General features: G+C 37.0%; 2 protein-coding genes and 1 pseudogene across 2 annotated transcripts; all 3 read left to right on the top strand.

The window, feature by feature from the left end:
- The first annotated feature begins 263 nt into the window (after positions 1–263).
- OR2AG23 (olfactory receptor family 2 subfamily AG member 23) lies at positions 264–1208 on the top strand. Its single transcript, NM_001391438.1, has one exon. It carries the CDS (start codon positions 264–266, stop codon positions 1206–1208), a length of 945 nt encoding a protein of 314 aa, NP_001378367.1.
- OR2D42P (olfactory receptor family 2 subfamily D member 42, pseudogene) lies at positions 6587–7504 on the top strand (annotated as a pseudogene).
- Positions 20817–21746, top strand: OR2D39 (olfactory receptor family 2 subfamily D member 39). The gene has a single exon (NM_001391437.1). It carries the CDS (start codon positions 20817–20819, stop codon positions 21744–21746), a length of 930 nt encoding a protein of 309 aa, NP_001378366.1.
- The last annotated feature ends 3688 nt before the right edge of the window (positions 21747–25434 follow it).

The raw sequence follows: 25434 nt of genomic DNA, 5'->3' as shown, positions 1-25434 counted from the left end.
TTTATTGCACAAATGGTACTCCTTTAACACTGAAGGAAATGTCAGAAACGGGGAAGAAATGTGCTGTTTTAAAAATAAGTGATCAGTACATACTTGGGGAGTTAACTGATGAATGAAAGAGTATAATATGGTGCCATAAACTGAGCAGTTAATTCCTGCTGACCAAAGGCTGTAACACTGTAAATCCAGGGAGTCCCCAGTGATCACATCAGACCTACCTTACCTAGATTTTGTAAAATCTCAGATAACTAAAGAAGCACAGAATGGAGCTCTGGAACTCCACCTTGGGAAGTGACTTCATCTTGGTGGGGATTCTGAATGACAGCAGGTCTCCTGAGCTGCTGTGTGTCACACTCTCAGCCCTGTACATTTTGGCCCTGACCAGCAATGGCCTGCTGCTCCCGGTCACTGCAATGGATGCCTGGCTCCAGGTGCCCGTGTACCTCCTGCTCAGCCAGCTTTCTTTCATGGACTTGGCGTTTGCATCTGTAGTTACTCCCAAAACACTTGTGGATCATCTGCTTGGGGAGAACGCCATCTCCTTTGGGGACTGTGCCTTTCAGATGTTAGTAGACCTCACCTTGGGAGGTGCAGAGGACCTCCTGCTGGCATTCATGGCTTATGACAGGTATGTAGCCATTTATCATCCTCTGAACTGCATGGTCCTTATGAGGCCAAAGATCTGCTGGCTAATCATGGCCACATCTTGGATCCTGGCAGTCCTGAATGCTGTGATACACACCTCATATACCATGCACTTTCCTTTCTGCATGTCCCAGGAAACAAAACACCTGCTCTGCGAGAACTCACCCTTGCTGAAGTTGGCCTGTGTAGATACCTCCAGATGTGAGCTCATGGTGTACATGACGGGTGTGACCTTCCTCATACCCACCTTTACTGCTATCCTTGCCTCCTATACTTTTGTCCCAGTTGCTACACTCCACATGTCCTCAGGAGAGGGAAGGCAGAAAGCTCTGATCATGGTCTCTTCTCACCTGACTGTGGTAGGAATGTACTATGGGACTGCCATGTTTATGTATATCCAGCCCAGTTTATACCATGGACCTCAACAGGACAACATCCTCTCTCTATTTTATACTATCATTACTCCAGTACTGAATCCACTTATCTATAGTCTGAGAAACAAGGAGGTAATGGAGGCCTTCAGGAGAGTACTGGGGAGATTAACTTCTGTCCAGAGACTGTAGATGCCAATGTCATATGGAAGCCCTAGTGCCTCTAGATGAGGCCCCATATCTGCTCTTCGTCTTAAGCTATCTCCTTCCACATTTTGATAATTCTGAAAATCTAACAAACTGGAGGTAAGTCCTCATTTGGCCTTAGAGACAAAATTTTGTCTGCATCAGCCATCTGTTTCAATAGCTAAGGATGTATTCATTCCTCTGATCAACATCCCAGGATCTGCTTGAAATTCTCATTCAGAGATGATCTTATTTTTCACTTCATATTTTTCTTTCCTCTCCCTACAACAATCCTATACCCAATCACATAGGAAGTTTGCTAGAACGTTTTTTTGATAGGTCTATTTAAAGAAGGAAATAAAAACTCAAGAGAAAAATGAAGATATTGAATAAAGACACAAATGTTAGACTTTACTACTAGTTGCTAGTGGCAAAATCTCTCAGTTCGTATCTCTTTCTTATTGTGAACTTGTAGTCATATAATATTAGACGCTTTACTGTGCACAGATCTTCCCAGATCCATACCAGAGTTCCAGACTCTGGAAAAAATTCCTATCAGATATCTATGTTTTGGATTCTAGCATCAGTCCCTCCAGTGGCCCATGTTACATTAAGACAGCCAAGTGCTTTCTATTGACATATTATTTACAAATAAGCTTCGTTACAAAATATTAATGCCTTAAAGCTGGTGTGTGAAAGCAGCCAGCACACTTGTTAATGAGGATCATAGTACACGAGTTCTCTGCGGGGAACCTGCTCCTTTAACGCCTCTGCCCCAATTATTATTGCTGAATGTGAACAAGTGTTCAAAATTGACATCTGAAATGGAAGTGGTCTTTCCCGTTCCTTCCATAGGTCTTTCCCATATGTGCTAACTCTGGATATATGACAAAGGTTCCAAAGGGGTCAACGTAGTTGATTACTCACAGCACAAAGAAGAACTTTTCTCTATAAAACAATCACATAAAGGAACAAACAACTCTATTCCACTAAATATCTTTTTACTCATCTTTTTAAATCTCTGGACAGGGTCATTTTTATCACTATTCTACTGTCAGCACAACAAAAAAATCCTTTCTATTACCTATTTTATATTACCTATTTTTATTACCTATTTTCTTGCAGCATCAGAACACTAACTTCCCTTGTAGATACTTACCTGGAGCCAGGGTCACATGCTGGGAAATGGTACAGCACGAGGTAAGAGAGAGAGCCCTAGGACTAGACCAAGGTTAGAGTCGTAGCTTAGTTCAACTCTGACCTCAGATTAGTCACTAAATGTATAGGAATTCCACTATACTTTTCTATAATATGGAAATAGTAATAATAGTAGCACTAATTCTCTCCGTATAATTTATCAGGACAAAAGTCACAAGCATCTACACAATCTTCCAAATTTGATCTCAATCTTTCTTGATTTTTTTTCTTTCTCATCCATCCCATTCTGTGGACATGTTACTAAATCTTGTAAATTATAGAGAAAAGTCTAATAATCACTAAAGAGTTAAGTAATTAGGAATTAACTTTTGAATCCAATTAAGAGGAAAATATAAAATGTTCTTTACAATATACTAACAGATTGAAAATATATTTGCGGCAAACTGATTTGAATAAAATAAAAGCAACAGCAACACAGCAGAGAGAACTTGAATGGGCAAATTAGTCCCATTCCTCTGGATAGTTGTAAGAACATATGAAATCCCAACTCAACATTGTTCATTAGAATAAATAGCAATTTGATAGACAATCCAAAAAAGAAAAAAAATTGTAATAAAAGTTAGGTTATATTAAATATCTATAATGGAAAGAATGGAGTTTAGATTCAATAGAAACTTCATATTAGGAAATATAAAAAACATTAAATGATAGAATTTTTAAATTACTTTTGAGCAATAAATACATAATTATATTAGTGCTACCATTAAAAGAAAAAGTGGATGGAGAAAATTTAGTAACCAATATAATAAAGTTACAATATTTTTCATATAAAAAGAAATAAACATTGATGAGAAAATATAACATTGAGTAATTTCAACCTAGCATCCCTCAGAAAAATATGGATCTGTCCTTGTATTTTCATATGGTTCAAACCCTTAATTTCTACAGAAATTTTCTCAAACCTGTTATTTTTTAGGACCAGATAACATTGTTTAACAGTGACCACTACATCCTCAAAAGAACAATAATTGTAACCCATTTTAATAGAGAAATACTGAAGAAGGGTGAAAATTTCCACTTTTCTGAGGATTTAAAATAAAGGATGCACAGATTTCCGCTTGAATGAAGTTTACACACTTGATTCTGCTCTAAAAATGAGAGAAGGGACAGAATGGACGAATCCTTGGGTCCTTCTCAAGCTCAGAGCCTAGAAAATTTTTCCTTTGTGTAGGGAAGGATTTTGAATTAGAGAAGATTCACAGAATTCCATCTATGATTGCAAAAAAATTACACAATGTCCCATGGTATTTCACTGTGAGTGGAGATAATACAAATGAACTGTGCCCAAGGAGAACCCTAGGGAATTTTCTGTTTACGTAATCTCTCAGGGCCTCATCTTTCAAGAATCCTCTCAGAAAAAGATTCGGTTCAGTGCTGGCACTCAAAAAATAAGTGTTTAACTCATTCAAGAATACAGTCCGAGCTTGGAATGGAATCCACTGAAATGTCCAGTTCCTGCCCAGCTGTTAGGAGAGAGGGCTGAGAATCACCAGGAATCCAATACCCAACTCTGGATCTGCAGCTTGGATCTCTGGATCTCACTCTGCTATACTCACTGTGAAGTCCCCTCACTTGTACTTCCCCATCTTTAGAACAAATTCATCTCAGGCTTCCAGGTAAGAAAGGGGAAGATGCTGAAGGGACCAAGTCTCTCCGGAACCAGAAATCATGAGTCCGTCCTGGGAGAAGCAACCTCCTTATTTTTACACCCCATAGTCTATTTGGGCGAGGAGATTTTTCTTTTTCTTTCTTCTCTAGGTTCCTCAGTCTTAGAAATCTTGCCACTGGGCTCATCCTGAGGGTGTCAGTTTGTGCGCTGAGAGGCCCAAGAAACCCAAAGCTCTATCATCTCTCAATCTAGCTACATCCTTTAAAACACCAGAATCTTGCTGTACTCTGACTTTTCATCCCTCTTAAAACACGTGTTCTCTTCCTCTTTCACTCATAGCATATTCTCTCTTGGTGACACTCACTGGGCTCAGGGAATACCTGGGATGCAAGATAAAAGCTTCTTGAAATTCACCACCCATTTTCTGGGAGGTGGGAAGGATCCAGAGCTCCATAAATGCTAATACTGGGTGTGTGGGCACTCCTTGCCCCAGTACCCTCGTATTCAGCTTGGCACCACATTCCATATATTCTCTCTAGGGCTAAGAATGAGAAAGAGAACAGGATTGCATATTGAAAGCCTGTTCCTATTTCTACTGGAATAATGACTGCCATTGATGCCTTCTCACTTGCACCATTAGTCCAGGTGATCATACCTTGTGTTTCTCCTTCTGATTGGTCACAGGATCTCCTCATTCCAAGGATATCATGAAGCTGGACTTTCATCTGTTGTGCCTTCCAAATTTTATACTATGCTTTAGATAGGATGATTAGTTCTCAGTAGTATTTGAGTGTGTATGAGTGCCAGTGCCTGTGTGTGTGAATGCAGACTGCTTATTGCAGGATGCATCCAGTTGCTCTTTCATTAATTCCATCAGTCAGTGAATATTTCTTGAAAATTTACTCTATGCTGAGTGATGCAGACATATGGAGTGAGGTAGGACTACTACCCTGGAGAAATGTAGAACCATGTCAGGGAGATAGCTTGTAAACAAATAATCGTAAATAAACTAATAAGAATCTTAAAAAGCTTATTATTATATACACATGTCAAAACTCATCAAATTGTACACATAAAATATACACAGTTCATTACATGTAAGTTTACCATGATAAAGCAGTGAAAAAATTGCACTTATCAAAAATTATTGGAAAATGAGATCAGTAATCGATTATTTTGTTGATGTCCTTAAGTATATTTTACCTATATCAATATTCTTTTTAAAGATTTTATAATGACCATTAATAAGAAAAACAGTTTACATTGTGACCCAGTACACACAACACACACACAAATAATATATGTACAAATAAAATTGAAACAAGTATTTTCTAACTATAGTTATATTATTACAAGAGATGATATTTTGTTTTATTTAAGTTTTAATAAATACAGGTGGCAACTGTCACCCATTGGTCTTGAAATCAAGTCATACTTGGCAGCTCATGAGTCAGTCGTCCAACTACAGCTGATGTGACCACACTTTTCCTATACTGCCAGCTAGATCTATGGTCTTATATATGAAAACAAATCCTTATATGTTTGCAGTCTTTGACTTCCCTCTATCTCATGAAGGCCCTGCCAGAGGGGCTGTCTTTTGGCTCTGACATCTCCCTTCTAATCAGCAGTTCTAGGACTAGTACTTCAATCCTTCCCAGGGATATCAGACTCTAGCCCTGAGTCTCAGCCCTTTTCCCGGGACCCTGCTCCCTTCTCTAACTCTTTCAAATCTCTTTCCCCATTAGCTTGGATTCAGCCATGTTATTCTCTGCTTGTTCCTGATGTACTGCAATGCATAGACTTTGAATAGTGTTTCATGCCTGGTTTCAAAGCATTGGACCATTGGCTGATTTCCTACTGATGCACCTATTCAACGGATTGGATATTCTGATACAAATGGTGGCATGAATGAGCTCAAACTCTGTTGTGCCAGATAAGACATTGCAGCTATGCAGACAGCTATTGTGGCTGCATTTGGTCTCCCTGAAGGGCACTAGATACTTCCACAGTGTGTGGTGCTGCCTAAATCTTGCATCGTCTCGACTATCTTGGCTCTGTGATGATAAGATCCCATCATGACCTACTCTTGAGTACTGCCATCCAGGCTTGATTCTCTGATCCAGTGAAGAATTTAGGAAACGACCAGGACTTGGATTATAACATGATCTAAAATGATCTCTTAAAATTCCCTTTGTACTTGGAAGGATGATAAAGGATCCCTTGGAAACATAAATGAAAAGTTAATTATTTGTTCTGCTCCTTGATGAAATGAAAGTGAAAGTCTGCTGACTAAAAAGTAAACTAGAAAAAAGAAAGCCCTAGGGTTTCTTCTAAAGACAGAACTCTATATCTTTTCAAATCCATATAACATGTTAGCATCCTTTTTCAGATAGCTTTAGTAGGAACATAGAGATGGAAATTTAGAAAGTCAAGTGTTTTAAATGTTTACAAGAATTTGTTCTTCCAGTGAGATCTTCCCCATCAGGATTTGGTGCTTCATCATCGTCAATGTTTGATTGCTCTATTTATGCTGACATGTGGACAGAAATAAACATTAATGGGCACAGAAATCCAAACCTATTTGACTGAATTCATCTTGCTGGGGCTTTCTTCAGATCAGCAGACCCAGATCCTGCTATTTGTGATATTTCTCACCTTACACCGACTGACTGTGTTTGGGAATCTGCTCATCATACTGCTAATTCATGTTGACTCTCCACTTCATACACCAACGTACTTTTTCCTTAAAAACCTGTCATTTACTGGTCTCTGTTTCTCTACAATGATCATCCTACAGATGCTATTCTATTTTCCAGTAACAAGACAGGCTATTTCCTTTGCCGGGCGCTCCATTCAGATGATTGTATTCCTAGTAGCTTGGTGTACAGAGAGTTCTATCCTAGCAGTGATGTCCTATGACCACCATATGCCTGTCTGCAAGCCCCTTCGCTACTCCACCCTCATGACCCACAGGGTTTTTGTCCACCTGGCCACAGGATCTTGTGCTAGTGCAGCTGTGTGTCTCTAGTAGACACGACATTTACTTTATGTCTTTCATACCACAGATAGAATGTAATTAATCATTTTTGTAAACCTCTTGCACTCTTGAAGTTGGCTTCAGAAGAAACCTACAAAGCTGAGATGGCCATCTCTGCAATGGGTGTGCTAATTCTCCTTGGTCCTCTCTCCTTCGTCCTTTTCTCCTACTGGAATTTTATCTCCACTGTGGGTTGGATACAGTCAGGTGAGAGCAAGTTCAAGGTCTTTTCTACCCGTGGTTCTCATCTCATGGTTGTTGTCTTCTTCTGTGGCTCAACATTATTTACCTACACAGTGTCCAAATTCCAATAAAACGAATGAGAGGGATAAGATCTCCATGTTCTACTCAGTCATGACATCCATGATGAACCCATTCATTTACAGCCTAAGGAACAAGGATGTGAAGGAGGCATTTAGGAAAGTATTTGGAAGGTAGAGCCTCTCAGAGGCAATGAGATTTATGTTGATATACAATTGTGGGGATGAAAACATTCCAAGGTGGTTCAACATCTTTAACAGCTTTCTCTCTGAACTCTCTCTAAGCAGATATATCAGTAAGGGTCGTAGAGTACCCTTGTACATCTAGGATGTTTTCAAATTTGTCTACTGAATCTTGCTCAATCTTTTTCTCTGTGGTTGCAATTTGCTTGCCTCATAACAGCTTTTTTGCTATTATATTATATATAAATTATATTTATAGTATATCATATAAATATTTTACAATATTGAACACAATCTTCATTTATACTGAATTATTGGTTCACATCATCTACAACCACCCACAGATCTTGGAATTCTACCACATGTCAGTACGCTAGAATCTAGAATTTCCCGTGAGAAAATATCAACAATTTTTTTTACCTTGAAACTCTGATAAGGAATCTTGTTTTTAGTTTTGTTTTTTTCTTTTCTTTTCTTTTGTTTTTTTTGCTGTGGAGTCCCAGCATACTGTTATAGCCAATTCAACCACATATGGGAGAGCTGTTGGCATAGACAATAATGTGTGGGATTTCATATTCCAGCAAACATCTTTCAAACGTCACACACTGCTACCCTATAAGGACAATTGCGAACTTGAGTGAACTGGAACTGAAAAGCAACCTGCCTACATCAGAACCATCAGGTTAGAAACCCTTGTGACACCAATACACCACAACTGACCCTCCTCAGACATGCTTTCCCCTCTTCGCAGATTTGATTGTGCCAGTACCCATTAAGTTCTTTTTGGGAAGAAGAAGAGAATGGATGACATTTGAGAAGCAATCCCAGAAGGTGGAGATTTTTCTGTGAGATGAAATGGGCCCTTTAGTCTTTCCTAATTACTACTATGTTCCAGAAGAGGCACCACTGGTGACCTACCTGTAGCTTCTCACCAATGTTTATCAGGAACACTGCTCCTCCCATGGCAGAAAATCCACTGTTGTCGTCTCGCTAACCCCCAACTAAAGGTCTAACTCCAGGTATTATGTGGAATTGACCCAATGCTTTATTTGTATGTAGGGACACTACCAATTCCCGTCCCTGGTTGCAGGGCCTGTGAGCCATGAAAACATAGCTGGGGACCATCACTGTCCTGCCCATTTCCCCCCATGTTTCTTCATAGCTCCTGACAGAAATCCCATGACGCAAACATACTTCATTTCTTTGTACTTCATTTACCAGACTTACATATATCCCCTGACTCATTCCACCCTGTCTACCTTGGAGCCGTTTGTAGGGATTTTGTCATGTAAAGATGGTGCGGCTAACCATACTCAAACTCTCCTTTCACGAAGTGAGACGAGTATGGGAGCACTTTTTTACTGGGAGCAATTTCAACTGGGAATTCTTCTCTTACTTCGTGACCTTCTCTTAGGGCATCTACAAACAAACTGATCATAGGTAAGGATGACACGTGCCAGAAAATGAGCCCTGATGAAAGTCAAGCTTGCCACATCCACTTCTGGCTGCTCCAGCTTCAGTGTTCATGGCCTGTTCTGAGTATCCAAAGGTGTTCATTTTATGTGATGATGTCCATATTGAACTGAATGCATTGTGTATTGAATAATTTTGTATGCAAGAATAAATGTGTAGCAATACTAGATTCACTGTATACATGCTATGTATATTATTTTAGGATTACGTGGACTAACATCCACCTATGCAGGGAACCAAAAGATTGGTCTTGCACTAAAGATTCTTTGAGAAGCTATGTTATAAATAACAGCTCCTACCTTAGACATACTGTTGCCTCATGACCATTCAAAAGCTCACCTTACCACTTCCTCTTTGCTTGCTATTTAGTATAAGAGAAGTCATATCACATAATTGGAATGATCACTGAAAAAGTGGATGGATCACTTTGCTTTATATAAAAACATATAACTAACCTCAATAAGAAACTGGTAGAGTCAAGAGGGTAAGAAAATACAGATACTGACATATATTTTTAAATGAAACACAAACTTCTGATTGGATGCCAGACTATCAATGACTGTGCAGTAAAGGCTAGACGATTAATAGCATGTGAGAAACTAACAAGATCCCGAAGTCACCACATTCTGGGAACTGTCCATTTTTCTAGAGCAAATATTCAGGTTTTTATTTTTTGTTTTTTGGAGGAAGATTACTCCTGAGCTAACCGCTGCCAATCCTCCTCTTTTCGCTGAGGAAGACTGGCCCTGAGTTAACATCCATGCCCATCTTCCTCTACTTTATATGTGGGACACCTACCACAGCTTGGCGTGCCAAGTGGTGCCATGTCTGCACTCGGGATCCAAACTGGCGAACCCCAGGCCGCCGAACTGGAACGTGCGCACTTAACAACTGCGACACCTGGCCGGCCCTAGTTTTTCAGCTTTTAAAGGAAATAATCCTTCATTATGTCACTGGTGTATAATTGTTGCTTTTGTTTTAAGTCAATCCATACAACATTGATTTCAATAGCACAGTTTATATAAGTTCATTTATTGAATGAATATCTAATTCATTTATTAACTAAATATTCTTTTCACTTTTATTCAAAATAAGGTGCCTTTCTGAGGTTCCAAGTGGATATGTCTTTTTGAGTGACACAATTCCACCAATTACAGTCTTAGAAGTCTTGAAAAGGCTATTGATTTTGTTTTACATTCAATAAAAATTCATCCTTACATTATGCTTTTAAAAGGTCACTTTGAGTGTATATGGAGAATGGACTGTAAGTGGACAAGCAAGGTAATAAGAAAATCAGTCAGTAAGATTGAGCTCTATCACAGTAGCCCATGGGAGAGATGGTGGTCTTAACTAGTATTGTGCCAATGGAGAAGAAGGGAAGATGGTAAGACAAGTGGGTAAGTAAGATGTACAAGATGAAAAAAGAGAGGAATAAAGTATCCCTGATAAGTCTTAGACCTGAGCAATGCTGTGGATAATGGGGACATTTAAAAAGGAAGAAGTTTGGTGGGGAAATCAAGAATTCTCTTTTGGATTTGTTTTTATGGCCCTGTGTTATATGCTGACTTAGTTATCACACCACTCTTCTGTATTTGAATAGCTATGTGAGGGAGGAAGAAATATTCCTCGACCCTTCCAGGTTCTTCTGGCTAGCCTAAAAATTAGATTAATATGTGACAGGATAACAGGAGAAAATCAAATAAATTTAATAACATGTATACATAGGAGAAGCCCAGGAAAACTGAGTAACTTGACAAAATGGCTCAAGCCACCACCTTAAATACCATCTTCAGCTAAAGACAAAGGAGAATATTGGGAATAGTGGTTTTGGACTTCAAGGGGAAGGAGGGTAATTCACACAGAAATGGAAATGGAAAGGCAAATGTCTGGTAAACAAATATTTGCAGTGCCTTACAAAGACAGTAAGACATAGAGAGGGCTTTGATCAAATGGGCCTTGCTAGATTCCTCCCTGTCTACCATGTCTAGTTCATATTATGGTATAGTTATCTACGATGATAGCTCCTTTCTGGAAAAGGACTTCTATCTTAAATTCTGTTAGGCAGTTGGGGGAAAGTCAAATTTTCTTCCTGAGTCTTTTGTTCTTAAAAATAATCAAGCCAAAGAGACACATTTTAGGGTATCAAATTCTCCCCTACAGCTACAATAAAGCCTTCATTGAAACAGTCATGACATCTTATGCTGCGTCATGTAGCTGTAGTTTAGAGTTGTTTATTTTTTCCTGTTAGTAGAAGACAATTAAAGCATTTCGAGTACAACTGCAGACAAGGGTTTTGAAATCCCCTGGCAGGTCTTAGTTCAGGGGCCTCATCCTGATGATGCAGAATATACTTATATCAGCTGCCTTTTATGTGAACATATTATTGAAACCTCTATTTTAAAATTCTTACAGAAAATTTGGAGACCTCAGAGGTCCTTAGACTGGTTTGAGAAACAGTAGTACAGAAACTGACATCAGATGAGATTCAAGTATTTCAGTTTGTGATTACAATAAAAAAATGCCCCAGGGTATTTCTCTCCTTGTAGAAAGGTTTAAAAAAGTTAACAGCACTGATTTCTCCAGGGAATGCTCTGTTTCCAACAGCCCTTAGGACCTCAGGTTTAAAGACTTTCTTCCAGAAAAATCCTCTAAACTGATTGCTTGGTGAATCTGAGATTTTAATAAAATGGTGCTCTTTGGCTTGGGATAGAATAAGACTCATATTCCAGATGATGTTCCAACCTTCAGACTATTTGGTAAACTGCAGAGGAGGCTGCCTATTAGGAAATGGATTAGCAGATTGCAGAAACAACACCTTCCTCCATTCATTAACTTCTCTCTTCAGCACTGACCCCCTGTCCTGTGTTTGTCTCAAGCCAGTCCTCCAGGTGAGAGTGAGTAGGGTTATCCGGGGGATTAAGCCTCTTAGGAAGTCTGAAGTCTTGATTCCGTTCATTGGGTGGGCTTTGCCTATCACTCTCCTGCCCCTCTCTCTTTTCCATCTGGCTTCTAGGGAGAATGTGTGCTCTTCTTTTTAGCTGCTTCTCCTGAGTAATAGCCTCATGAATCCTCTTCTTCAACTCCTCTGGGGAGGATTAAGCTATAGACAAGGGATACTAGAGTGACTGCAAGGGCTGTGAACACCCACTGCCTCTCCTTTCACACCAAAAGCTAATCTGCCAGACTCTCCTTTGCCCCTCACTTTTTCCATGCTCTCCTTTCTGGGATTCCTTCCGTAATCCTTTTAGCCACTTGGGTTTGGACACTGGGAGTAGGCAGGATGGGGATGAAACCTGAACCTTCTGCCCCAGAGGATACAGACAGGATCTCTGTGTGGTCAGATGTCCCTGGATGGCCACACAAGGCTGTTTGAGTATGCTGATATGTGCAGGCAAGCACAGGTCCTGGTGTCTTGGCTCCTGTCACATTGAACTCATCCTTCTTCATCCAGATGTGGCTGTCAGTCAGTTCATTCACTCTCTTTAACCTGGTGATCAATCCTGGGATTTTCAGTCAAGATCTTCCCAAACCCAGATCGGAGTCAACATCTCAACAGCCAACATAGCCCCCTCTTCTCACTTAAATTTCTCTTGAGAGATGAATCTGTTGGTGTGCTAACGTGTTGGTATGGAGTGTTGGCATGTGTCTATTTATTCACTCGTTAAACTCGCTTTTAAACTTCCTCTCTCTATATGTATGTATATGTGTGTGTGTGTCAGGTGATATTGATATACGTGTATGTAGTAGAGATAAATGATATATGTTTTACTATCTTGAAGAAATCACTCAGTCCAGGCAGACAAACATTTAATCAAATACTTAAAAGACAGTGTAACAACTATATGAAAAGAAATATGTACAAATATTTTCCTGGACATTGTGAAGATAACAGTCAACTGTACCTTGTGCACTGAGTAAAGAACTTTAAGAACGCGATTATATTGATACTGATTCTAAGCAAATAATAGATGGTGAAAGTCAGAGGGACCAGAATGCTCCTGTGAAGGAATGTGAAGTTTAGGAGAACTGCAGATTTTTTTTTTTTTTGCTGAAGAGTAGGATAAAAGATGTGGAAGAGGCTAAATTTATGACGTATATGTTGGCAGAAGACAGACCACTCAGAGAATTTGAAAATAATTGCAAGAATGATAGGAAGCTAAGATAAGGATGCATAATTTTGTAGTAGTATAATTTGCAATTTTTTGTAATTCTTTTTCCTATATGGGATGTAGACAACCAGAAGAAATCAGAAGTAACAACCTGGGGATGTTTAGAGAACATAATTAAGATACAGCAGAAGAGAAGACGGAAAGTAGTGAGATACAGTCTCCTATAATCACAGAAAGGAGAGATTTTAAGAAATATTTATGGTTAAATTATGCCAAATGCCATAGAGACTGAAGGGGATACAGGATGAGAAAAGTCTATTGCTTGGATAAAAGAGCGTCTTTGGTTTCAATACAGTCATGGAAATAAAAATGAGATTGAAAGGATTAGAAGAGTCAATGATATGACAAGAAGTAGGTGTAGTAAATGCTGAGCACGTACTTGATAAATTGGGTAATAAAAGCATAAGCAAAAGTTAGATAATGGATAACAAAGAACGGTACCATCAAGGGAAGTTGTGGCTGCTTTTCTCACTTTTCTTCTCCTGTGGAAAATATCATTTTTTTAATAGTAGTAAAAAGCCAAATAACATAAAAATTTCTATCTTAACCATTTTTAAGTGTACACTTCAGTAGTGTTGACTATATTCACATTGTTGTGTAACAGATCTCTAGAACTCTTTCATCTTGCAAAACTGAAACTCTCTACCCATTGAACAACTGATCATTTCTCCCTTCCCCTAACTTCTGGCAATCACCATCCTACTTTGTCTCTATGAGTTTGTCTGCTCTAGACACCTCATATAAGTGGAATCATACAGTATTTCTATTTTGGTGACTGGCTCATTTCACTTAGCATAATGTCTTCAAGGCTCATTCATGTTAAGGCACGTGACAGGATTTCCTTTTTAGAGGCTGAACAATATTCCTCTGTATGTATAGATCACATTTTGTGTATCCATTCATCCATTGATGGATACTTGGATTGCTTCCACCTCTTGGCTATGGTAAATTATACTGCCTTTTTCTCTTTAGAATAAAAAGTATTGAGAATACTTAGTAATGAAATTAAAGAGATGAAAGCAAAATTAAGAAAAACAGAGAAAACAAGAAAATAATAAGTCTCAAGAAAGGCTAGTGTTCGTGTCAGTGCACAGCAAAATGGAAGTCTGCTTGGTTTCACTCTTGCTCTTCTTTATCACATTAATTGTTATTTTGACATTTTTAGGTTTTGAAAAATAGACAGTATGTGAAGTGGTTAAGAGCATGGAGCTTGGATCCAGGGACCTGGATTCCAATCCCAGTTATTGAAAATTTACTTGATTATTCTAAGGCTCAGTTTCATTATTTACGTAAAATGGAAAGATGATATTACCAAAGAGTAAGGTCATTCTAAAGATTAATGAGATAATGACTCTAAAGAGTTTAATGCAGGACCTCTCAATGAATAGCAGCTTTTAGAAAAGGATATTTATAATGTTCCAGAACATAAAGTCAGAACATAGGAAGAGGCAAGAGACGAGAGTGAAGAAGTAGGCGGGTTCCAGATTACAAAGGATTGAGTGAAAGATTATTTATTTTCTGATCACTAAACAATGTTTTTATTATAGAGCACTTGGAAACTATAAAATCACATAAAGATAAAAAGAAAAAGTCACTTATAATCCCATCACTCAGAAAAACACAACACATGCACACTTCGTGTGAGACAAATTTTAATATGAGAATTATAGTGTAAAATATTTTTATAACCACTTTTCTATCTTAAATATAATGCAAACATTTTTGGTGTCATAAAATAATTTTACATTTTTTCAGTGGTTGCATTGTATTTCATCATTTAGATGTTCTATATTTGTTTAAGAATATTTGTCTTTCTTCAAAGCTATATAATTACAATTGATATTGTGATAAACATCCTCACAGATTCATTTTGCCATATTACTTTTTGACCAAATATTAAATTTATTTATGACAAAATAATGTTTGAAATTTACTTTATCAAAGTATATTGCTCATTTTAATGCACTTTCTATATATTGACAAATTACCCCTCATGCAGGTTTTAGTAATTTATATTGCCAACAAAATAAGAATCTCATTACCATTGAATATTATACATTTTTAAAAATCATGCCCATTTGATTACCAAAAAAAGCATCTAATCTTATTTGTCACTGTTTAATTTTACTGATATTGAATTTTACTCATTATGAATTGTCAATTCACATTTATGCTTTTTTCCTGTAATATTTATAACATTTTCTCATTAATTTATCTTATTAATTTATATTGCAACCAAAATAAGAATCTCATTACCATTGAATATTATACATTTTTAAAAATCATGCCCATTTGATTACCAAAAAAAGCATCTAATCTTATTTGCCACTGTTTAATTTTACTGATATTGAATTTTACTCATTATGATTAATATCAGTTACTGATATTGAATTTTACTCATTATGAATTGTCAGTTCACATTTATGCTTTTCTCCTGTAATATTTATAACATTTTCTCATTAATTTATCATTAGAGTTTCTATGCTAAGGATATTAATCCTTGATCTGCTGTGTATGTTACAGTTATTTTTCCATGTTTTTAACTTTAAAATTTCAGGTATACAGTGTGATGTTTTGATACACATACACATTCTGAAATGATTACCACAATCAAGCTAGTTAATATATCCATCACATCACAGTTACAATTTTTTTGTTAGAATAATTGAGACCTACTATGTTAGCAATTTTCAAGAATACAATACAGTATTATTAACTATAGTCACCATGCTGTACATTAGATCTCCAGAACTTATTCATTCTGCATTATTGAAACTGTGTTCCCTTTTGCCAACATTTCCCCATTTTCCTTATCCCCCAGTCCCTGGTAATCACCATTCAACTCTCTGCCTCTATGAGTTCAGCTTTTTTAGATTCTACGTATAAGTGAGATCATACAGTGTTTGTCTTTCTGCATCTGACTTATTTCAGTTAACATGATGTTCACTAGGTTCATCCATGTTGTTGCAAATGGCAAGATTTCCTTCTTTTTTAATGCTGAATAATATTCTATTCTATATATGTATAAAATATGTAGTATGCATACCACAGTTTCTTTATCCGTTCATCCGTTGACAGACACTTAAGTTGTTTCTCTATCTTGGCTATTGTGAACAATGCTGCAATGAACAAGGGAGTCCAGATATCTCTTCAAGATACAGATTTCATGTCCTTTGAACATATACCCAGAAATGAGAACTACTGGATCATGTGGTAGCTGTATTTTTAATCTTGAGGTGAACTTCCATACTGTTTTCCACAATCTGTGTACCAAATGCATTCCTACAAACAGCGTGCAAAGGTTTCCTTTTCTCCACATCCTCACCAACACTTGTTATCTTTTGTCTTTTTGATAATAGCTCTTCTAATGGGTGTGAGGTGATATATAATTGTGGTTTTGATTTGTGTTTCTTTGGTGATTACTGACGTTAAGTATCTTTTCACATATCTGTTGCCCATTTGCATGTCTTCTTTTGAGAACGTTTATTCAATTCCTTTGCCCACTTTTTAATCACGTTATTTGTTTTCTTGCTATTGTGTTGTTTGAGCAAATGTGTAGAGATTTAAAGTATTTTTGCAGTCAAATGTATCAGTGTCTTCTCTCATAGTTTATACTTTTGTTGGTATGCTCAGATAAAATTCTACCAGGAGATCAATGAAAAATCACCTTATTTTTAAATGTTTAAGGTTTTTGTATATGTGTGTCTTTACGTTATACACAGACATACATCCTTAATCCCTCTGGAATGTTTTTTTTATAATGAATGAGGTAGGCAAACTTCATTTGCTTGCCAACTATTTACTCAATTTTTCTAGCATGATTTATTGAATAATGTGCACTTTTCTGGCTTATTGGAAGCATTTACATAATTTTTACACAGCCTTTGCTGGTTCTAATGTCTATTCTGATCCAATGATTTATCTTTCTGTTTTTTTCACTATTCTAATATTATTTTCATTGCTATAATTTGTGCTGTCTCCATATTGTCTCATCATTGTTATTCCCTCATGTTTTCATTTTAAACAATTATTTAAAAGAATTTTTATTTTCTTTTTTATGTAGAAAATTCAGGCTAAGTTGTATAATAACTCAAACAATACAGGTTGGCATTAAAAATGAAAGTCTCCCCTCAGCCGCTTGCCCTGCTCCCACTAGAATCCCACTTGCTGGGGATAATCACCATGAACAGACCATTTCCTCTGGATCCACAAACCATATATACAAACTATCCTGATATGATGCAGTAGCTTTCCTAAGAATCCTTACATATGCTTAATTTTGGTTTTTTAAGTTTTAACTTTGGGGAAAGGCTAGGTTCTAATTTCAAACTTACATGACAATAATTTATCTTTTAGACTTTCAACGATAAAGGAGTTTTTAAGTAGTTTTAAGTATATTTTGTTATTACAATCAAACTCTAATAAATTAAATGATCAATAGATCAAAATTGATTAACAGATATGAATCTTATTGTTAGATACTTGAGATTTTATTGTACTATTCTCTTTACTTTTATATGTGTTTGAAAATATCTATAATAAAAGAGTTTCAAACAAAAGAGAGAATAACATGATTAAATCAAACTAATGCTTGTCTTTGTCCTTCATTCCACAGACTCAGAAACCTCTCATTATCCCCTATTACAATTGGCCTTGACATTGAATTTTGCTGGCAACACAGTTCCGGTCATAAAGGATGAACAGAGAGCAAAATATTGCAAACAGTAAAAATAGTGGAATAAGCCTCTTCCCCAATCATATACAGCAGCCATGTATGCCTACGCTTTGTCCTTAACAGCCATTTTCCTAATCTTGCAGTTGATTCCAGGTCACGATCTCATTATTATAATGGGATGTTATATAATATTATGAGCTACGCTTGTTTGCTGTCCTAGATTCTTTAAATAGTTTATGCTTTATTTAATGTTTACATAAATACTATAAGATATGTATTATTTAGATCACCATTTCACAGATAAGGAAAGCCCAGCACAGAAAAGCTTAGTAATTTTCTGTGGTCACACATCACCTAGAAAAGCCCTGTATTCAAACCCTGCAGTTTAGTTGAAGAACCCCGACTTCCAACCAGTGAGCTATGCAGTTTCCTTGCAAATGACAGCAGTCCATGACCAGTGGACTCTCACTGCAGGAGACATACCTATGGAAATACACACATACCACAAATACACACATCCATTCACACTCCATTTAAAAGATTAAAATGATATCATATATAAAGTCTTGTGGCTTACTTTCATTGAACAATCTATCATAGTCACCTTGCTATATCACGAAACCTGGATGTTATATTCTTTTAAATTCTACTTGAAAGGCAAAACATGATATCTTATTTGTTGTTTTAATATTCATCTTTTTGTTTCATGTTTATTGTTCAGTTTTACTTGTTTTTTGTGAATGGGGTATTTAAATCCTTTCCCCATTCTTCTAATGGATTATGTTTTTAATTATTGGTTTTTAAGAGGTCTTTATGTATTAGAAATAATGAAAAATTTCTGTTCAATTCTTTGCAAATATTTTCCCAGATTCATTTTACTTTGAAATTTCACTTATAGTGGTATTTACTACATAGAAGTCTGATATTTTTATGTTGTCCAGTTTGTTAGCATTTTTGTTTATGATTGTGTGTGTGTGTGTGTGTGTTTAGGAAAGCTTTTATCACACAAAGATGGATAGATAGACAAATAAACACACTACATAATTTCATAGAAAACTTAAATGTTTTAAAAAATTAGATGCATTTGGGATTAATTATTGTTTATACTTACAGTATATGTATGTATAAACATACATATGTATACATCTGCATAATAATGTTCTAAAATGATAAGCACTTGTCCCATACCTTTTGTAAAGTAATATACTTATTTAAGATGACATCTTTAAGTTAAATTGCATCCATACTAGGATCTGCCTCAGTTCTATAATATACTTATCAGTCAAATGTTTTATACCTGCTCAGTATACACTAGTAGTAAGCAAGGGAAATTTATTATCTATTTTATATTTGGTAGGATATGTTTTCTCTACTCCCTCATTTTTCTTTTCCACACCTTGTTTACTATCAAAATTACTCATCTAGATAAAATTTATAATAAGCTTATTAAATTCCCTTATAAAAGTCCTCTGTGAGCTTGGTTGGAATTTCAGGGAATTTATGGATTAATTCAGAGGTAATGAATAACTTTATAAGACTATATTGTTCTAGTCATAAAATCAGTGTCTATTCATTAATTCAGGCATCATGTTTCAAAGTTGCCTTCTAATAGGTCTTGAATGCTTCCTAAGTGGACGTTTTGTTAAGTTTAGCGATTGTGAAGGAATTTTTTTACTAAAATTTCAGCTTGGTTACTTTTGGTATTTAACATGAGAATGTTCAATTACTCATCTTGTACCAGACCTCATTTCTTTGCAGTTATCACAGGATTGAATTGGCTCTTTTTGATTTTTTTTTAAAGATACGCAGTCAAATTATCTGCAAATAATCTTTATCACTTTTCTCAACATTTGTTCCTTTAATTCCTTCTATTGTCATTTGGGAAAGACCTCCCAAAAATGTTTTAAAATATCTGTTAAAATATGCCTGACTGTTATTTTTGTGCCTACAGATAGCTCTGCCATGGTGGTTTAGTTCTAAACTCTTAAAATGGAGAAGGTCTGTGGGTTTGTCTTCTAAGCGGTGGATGTGGGGAATAAGTGAAGAGAATTGGGCAAAAGTTGAATCTCTACAATGAGCTTTTGACTAGAAAAAAGATTTTCAGGATTCAGAAAGAGTGGGGAAGGCTTAGGGGAACTGATTTGAAAATTTCTCTGCGGGTTGTTTCATCGTCTGTGTACTGGGGGCAATAACAACTATCTCATATGGGCTTAAAAAGAGGATTTAAAACAAAAAGTGAACGTAAAGAAGCTATTAATAATTACTGGCACCAGAGGAGTGCCCAACACATGATAGTTAGTATTATTTTGGCCAAAGGACGTTGGTGAAGAGAGGTAAAAGAGTGTGGTGGACAGATTAGGGCACATTTAAAGGATGCTCCTGAGTGCAGAATGACCAATGAGGCAGCTAATTTCACTGATGTTCTCCAGCACCTTCTTCAGATTGAAGAAAAATGACAGAAAAATTTATTTAAGGGCCAGGATCACAGACTACTACATTGTCCCTTAGTTCCCCTTCCTTGTTCAGAGTGCTTTTTTTTTTTTATTATTTTGTAAATAGAATAATGAAAAAAATCAGCCTTCATAAATGTTATCAGACAGTTTGCAGCGTAAAAATCTAACTTAAAAATCTAAGTGGCGTCCATTTGTTTGCTTCCCAAATCTACATAAATGGAAGGCTGCACTGTGAGCTCTGCTCCAGTCTTTTCAGGACTATGCACAGTCCAGTCAAGGTTTGGTCATACAGCAGATTCAGGACAGCACCGCCCCTTTGGTGCTACCAAAAGATTCAAGGAGAGGGAAAATCAGAACTCGCTTTCAATTTTCAGAACTACTGAGCAAAGAGAGAGCTCTGTCTTCTGATAGGTGAAAGCTGTTAGGAGATAGAAATCAATAGCCCAGTTTTATTAATAACACCTAAGTTATTTTTTTATAACTGACCAATATGTGTTTCTTTTCTTGGTGCTGACATATAAACAGCAGTAAATATTCATGGGAGAAGAAAACCAAACCTCTGTGACTGAGTTTGTCTTCCTGGGCCTTTCGCAAGATCCCCAGATACAAGTCTTGCTCTTCTTCCTTTTTCTGATCCTCTACGTGCTGACTGTGTTGGGAAATCTGCTTATTATTGTGCTCACTCACATAGACTCCAGGCTCCACACACCCATGTACTTTTTTCTCAGAAACTTATCCTTTGCTGATCTCTGTTTTTCCACTACCACAGTCCCCCAGGTGCTGGTCCACTTTCTGGCAAAGAGGAAAACCATTTCCTTTGCTGGATGCTCAATACAGCTAGTTGTTTTACTTCTAGTTGGGGGTACAGAGGGTGCACTGCTGGCAGTGATGTCCTATGACAGGTATGTGGCTGTCTGCAAGCCCCTGCACTACTCCACTATCATGACACATTGGGTATGTGTCCAGCTGGCCATCGGGTCTTGGGCCATTGGAGCACTTGGGTCTCTGGTGGACACCATATTCACACTGCATCTGCCGTACCGAGGGAACAATGTTATTAACCATTTTTTTTGTGAACCTCCTGCCCTCCTGAAGCTGGCTTCAGCAGATACCTACAGCACAGAAATGGCCATCTTTGTAATGGGTGTGCTCATCCTGCTCACTCCTGTCTCCCTGATCCTTGTCTCCTACTGGAATATTATCTCCACTGTGATCCAGATGCAGTCTGGCGAGAGTAGACTCAAGGTCTTCTCCACCTGTGGCTCCCATCTCATTGTCGTTGTCCTCTTCTATGGGTCAGGAATATTTGCCTACATGAGGCCATACTCCAAGATAATGAATGAAAGGGATAAAATGATCTCTGTGTTCTACTCAGCAGTGACACCCATGCTGAACCCCATCATTTATAGTCTGAGGAACAAGGATGTCAAATGTGCTCTCAGGCGAGTGACTACAAAATCTTTTTGAAAGTGGGGATCTATGGTTATGAGGACAATTTCAGAGATGTGGAAAGAAGTGATTTTCTTGTAAACTTTTCCCATTTTCATCCCATTCCTCCACTTTTTTTTTCTTCTCCTATCTTTTCTCAGATAAATTCATCAAATTGCCTATTCAAAGCAAGATACCTTGTTAGACACAGGAAAGAAATATAGAAAGAAAAGGAAAGGGATAAAAAGAAAGGAAGGGAGGGAGGGAGAGAGGGAGGAAGGGAGGAATGAAGGGAAGAAGGAAAGGAATGAAAGGTAGGTAAGTAAACAGTCTCTACTCTCTAAGCCCATACAAGCTAATAAGGAAATTAGGATGAGTAGACCTACAACTATAACTAAAGAAAACAAACCAAGAACCAAATAAACAAATAAAAGTGTCACAAATACGAGATTACATTTCTGGCAAATGGAACATTTCCTTCATTTTTGCATGTATTCATCAAATATATATTCAAAATACATTTGATGAATACACATAATAATATATAATATAATAATATATTATATAATTATATATAAAATATTGTGAATATAATATATTCATTATATATTATATATAATATACCCCAGGTACATGTCTAGAAGCTGGGGATATAGACATAAAAATTAAAGTCTTCCTAGTGTTTATTTCTAACATGACCTTAAACTCTAAATTTAACACTTTCTGAAATTTAAAATAAAGCACAGTTAAGGAACAAAAAATGGTAGAATTTTTCTAAAAGTATGTGTAACATCAGGAAAATAGTTAGATATAAAGCTGAAAAGTAAGACAGAGAGTCTAGATTGAGAAATGCTTCAAAGTCAATCCTAAAGAATTTGCCCATCATGTAATTCTAAAAATGCTGAACATTGGGGATTTATTGGACAGTGATGGAAAATGAGGATGAAGGTAAGAAAAGGAAGGCTGGAACACCATTTTATGCCTTGGTGGTAAGACATTTATAATGTAGACCACAGTTTTGCTATCATGATTTGAAATGGTCTCTGAGTTGCTGTTTGAAAATATTTCTCAGTACAGCATGGATTAGGACAGTCGATCTCATTTGTAACAAGCCCCAGGTGATTCTTACGCACACTAAAAATTGTACACTGCTTTTTAGGCAATGGGATGGCCTTTACATAAATGAATTGTATGATTATTTGCTTAATGTCTGACTCCTCCATTAGACTTTAAATACCATGGCGTAAAGACTGACTGCTTGTTGATCTCTGTATTATCAATTGTAATAAAGTGACTAGCCATTGCTGTTGCTCAAGAAACGTCATTTTGAATGGATGAATAAAGCTGGAGTTTAAGAGAGAAATATGGACTGGAGAAATAGATTTAGAAGTTTACTGCAAATAAATGAGAGTGAAGTTTGACACACCCAAGGATGCATGCCAAAGGTTTAAACCAGAACACCAATTGTACGCCTTGCAGTCTTGAGAGAGTTATATTAAAATGCATGTACCTAGTCCTACTCAGATCATAAGGGGAGCAAAGATGGAGGCACTACATATGTTCTGCAAAGGTATCCCAGGGTAACTCTGATGTGCAATCCTGGATGAGACCAGGTTTTGGAGAAAGACAGCGGGAAAGAATCAAAGACAGAACCGTGGAGTTACCAACATTTCAAGGTGGATGAAGAATAACCAGTCAAGCCCAGAGCATTCAGAATCAGAGAAAGAGAAGGAGAAACTGAGAAAGGGTGTGTCAGAAGTGGTGAGAAGAGAGGCCCTCCAGGAAAGATTTCTCAAATGTCTCAGAGTTTTATGTCTTGGTAAAAGGCTGTTGAATTTGCCAGTTCGGTATTGAACTTTGCAAAAATTACTAGGACAGAATAATGAAATCACATAGTTATAGATTTTTAGAAAGCACACAGAGTGCCTTCCTGAGGAGGTGACTTTTAGGTTAAAACTCAAGGATGAAAGAGGTAACCAGGTAAAGGTGTGGTGGGGGCAAGAGTCAGGAAGGCAGAGAATAAACTAGGGGGAGTACACAGATTTTCGTTTTTACTAAGACAGGCTTTTCTCACTCCTAAAGTAATAAAAATTGTCTTCTGTGTTATGTTCTAGTGCTAGTTCTAGTTTTTCTTTACATAAGGTAACACTAGTTGCTCTAACATAAAGATCAGAAAACTTTTTCTATAAAGGACCAGATAATAAACATTAGGCTTTTGGGGCCATACTGTCCCCATCACAACTACCCACCACTGCCACTGTAGCAGGAAAACAGTCATAGATAATACAAAAATAAATGTGTTACAATAAAACTTTATTTGTAAAAGCAGGCAGTTCAGATGTAGCCCCAGGGACATGTTTGCTGACCCCCAACTCTTAACAGATAAATCTGAAATCTCAGTGGCTTAGAGGGTAGAAGTTTATTTTTTTACTAACATTAAATTCTAGTTGAGGGATGGAGTGGCAAATACATGGGCCCAAGCTGGAGAGCTCTGCCATTTGACGTTTTCAAGGTCGTCCTGCATGCAAATATCCATGAGATGAAGACAAAAGTTGTTCACTGAACAGTTTTGTAGCTTAGAAGGAGCACATCACATCTGCTCACATTCCATTCATTGAAACTCAATTAGAAGGCCCCATGTCAATGCTGGGAAACAAGTGGGACATGAATCTGAGGTAGGCAGTCTGACACTGGACTTTGTTTTTAACCACTGGATCCCTAAAATATCTGCAATTTTTTTTTGCAAGAATTTGTGTATGTGAGATAGTATGGTACATTTTTTTTCTAAATATTTAGCCATGTTAAGTCATTCTTTTTCCCTTAATTTCAAATGCTGCCACAATATATACTAAATTTCAATACACATATTGGCATATTTGTCAATTATTGCACTTGTTTAGCTGCATTTCAATTACTGTAGCTTTAGCTGGTAGGGCATAAGTTTTATTTTCTTTCTATTTCACAATTTTCTTGATAGTTTATAAGCTTTCTACTCCTCGGTTTGTTGAAATCTACATTTTTTTTTTTGTGTGTGAGGAAGATTAGCCCTGAGCTTACATCTGCCGCCAATTCTTCTCTTTTTTGCTGAGGAAGGTTGCCCCTGAGCTAATATCTGTGTCCATCTTCCTCTACTTTATATGTGGCTCGCCTGCCACAGCATGCCTTGATAAGCGGTGCATAGGTCGGCACCCGGGATCCCAACCGGCGAACCCCAGGCTGCTGAAGCAGAGCATGCGAACTTGACCTCTGGGCCACCAGGCCAGCCCCAAAACCCACTTTTCAAAATGCCATTAGAATTTTGATGGTTATTACAGTGAATTTATAGAATATTTAGCAAAAGTTAAGGTATTTAAATTAAAATATTAAATCTTTTCACCTAAGAACATAGCATATTCCTCTTTTCCTTCAGTGAAGATATACACATGCATGCACTTTTTCACATTGTTATTGTAGAGACTGTTATATACTTTCCTAGATTTTATGGAGAAGAAGCTATGAGACACACATAGCATAGTTCATGCTCTCATGGAGCTTTCATTTTGGAAGGTGGAGACAGAGAGTAAGCAAGTAAACTAAAGTATAAATAAGAAAGTTTCACATAATGATAAGCACAATGGAGACAAAACACAGCGTGTGATAATGCTATTCGCTTTAGGTTCATGCCACTTAGCTTGGTAACCTCTTCGAGAAGTTAACATTTTTAAGATGGGACCTACTAACGTCCCTA

Source organism: Equus caballus, chromosome 7 (assembly GCF_041296265.1).
Source record: "Equus caballus isolate H_3958 breed thoroughbred chromosome 7, TB-T2T, whole genome shotgun sequence".
In the NCBI taxonomy this organism is placed as follows: Eukaryota; Metazoa; Chordata; class Mammalia; order Perissodactyla; family Equidae; genus Equus; species Equus caballus.
The sequence above is the reverse complement of the archived record's forward strand: the minus strand, read 5'-3'. Positions and strand labels throughout refer to the sequence as shown.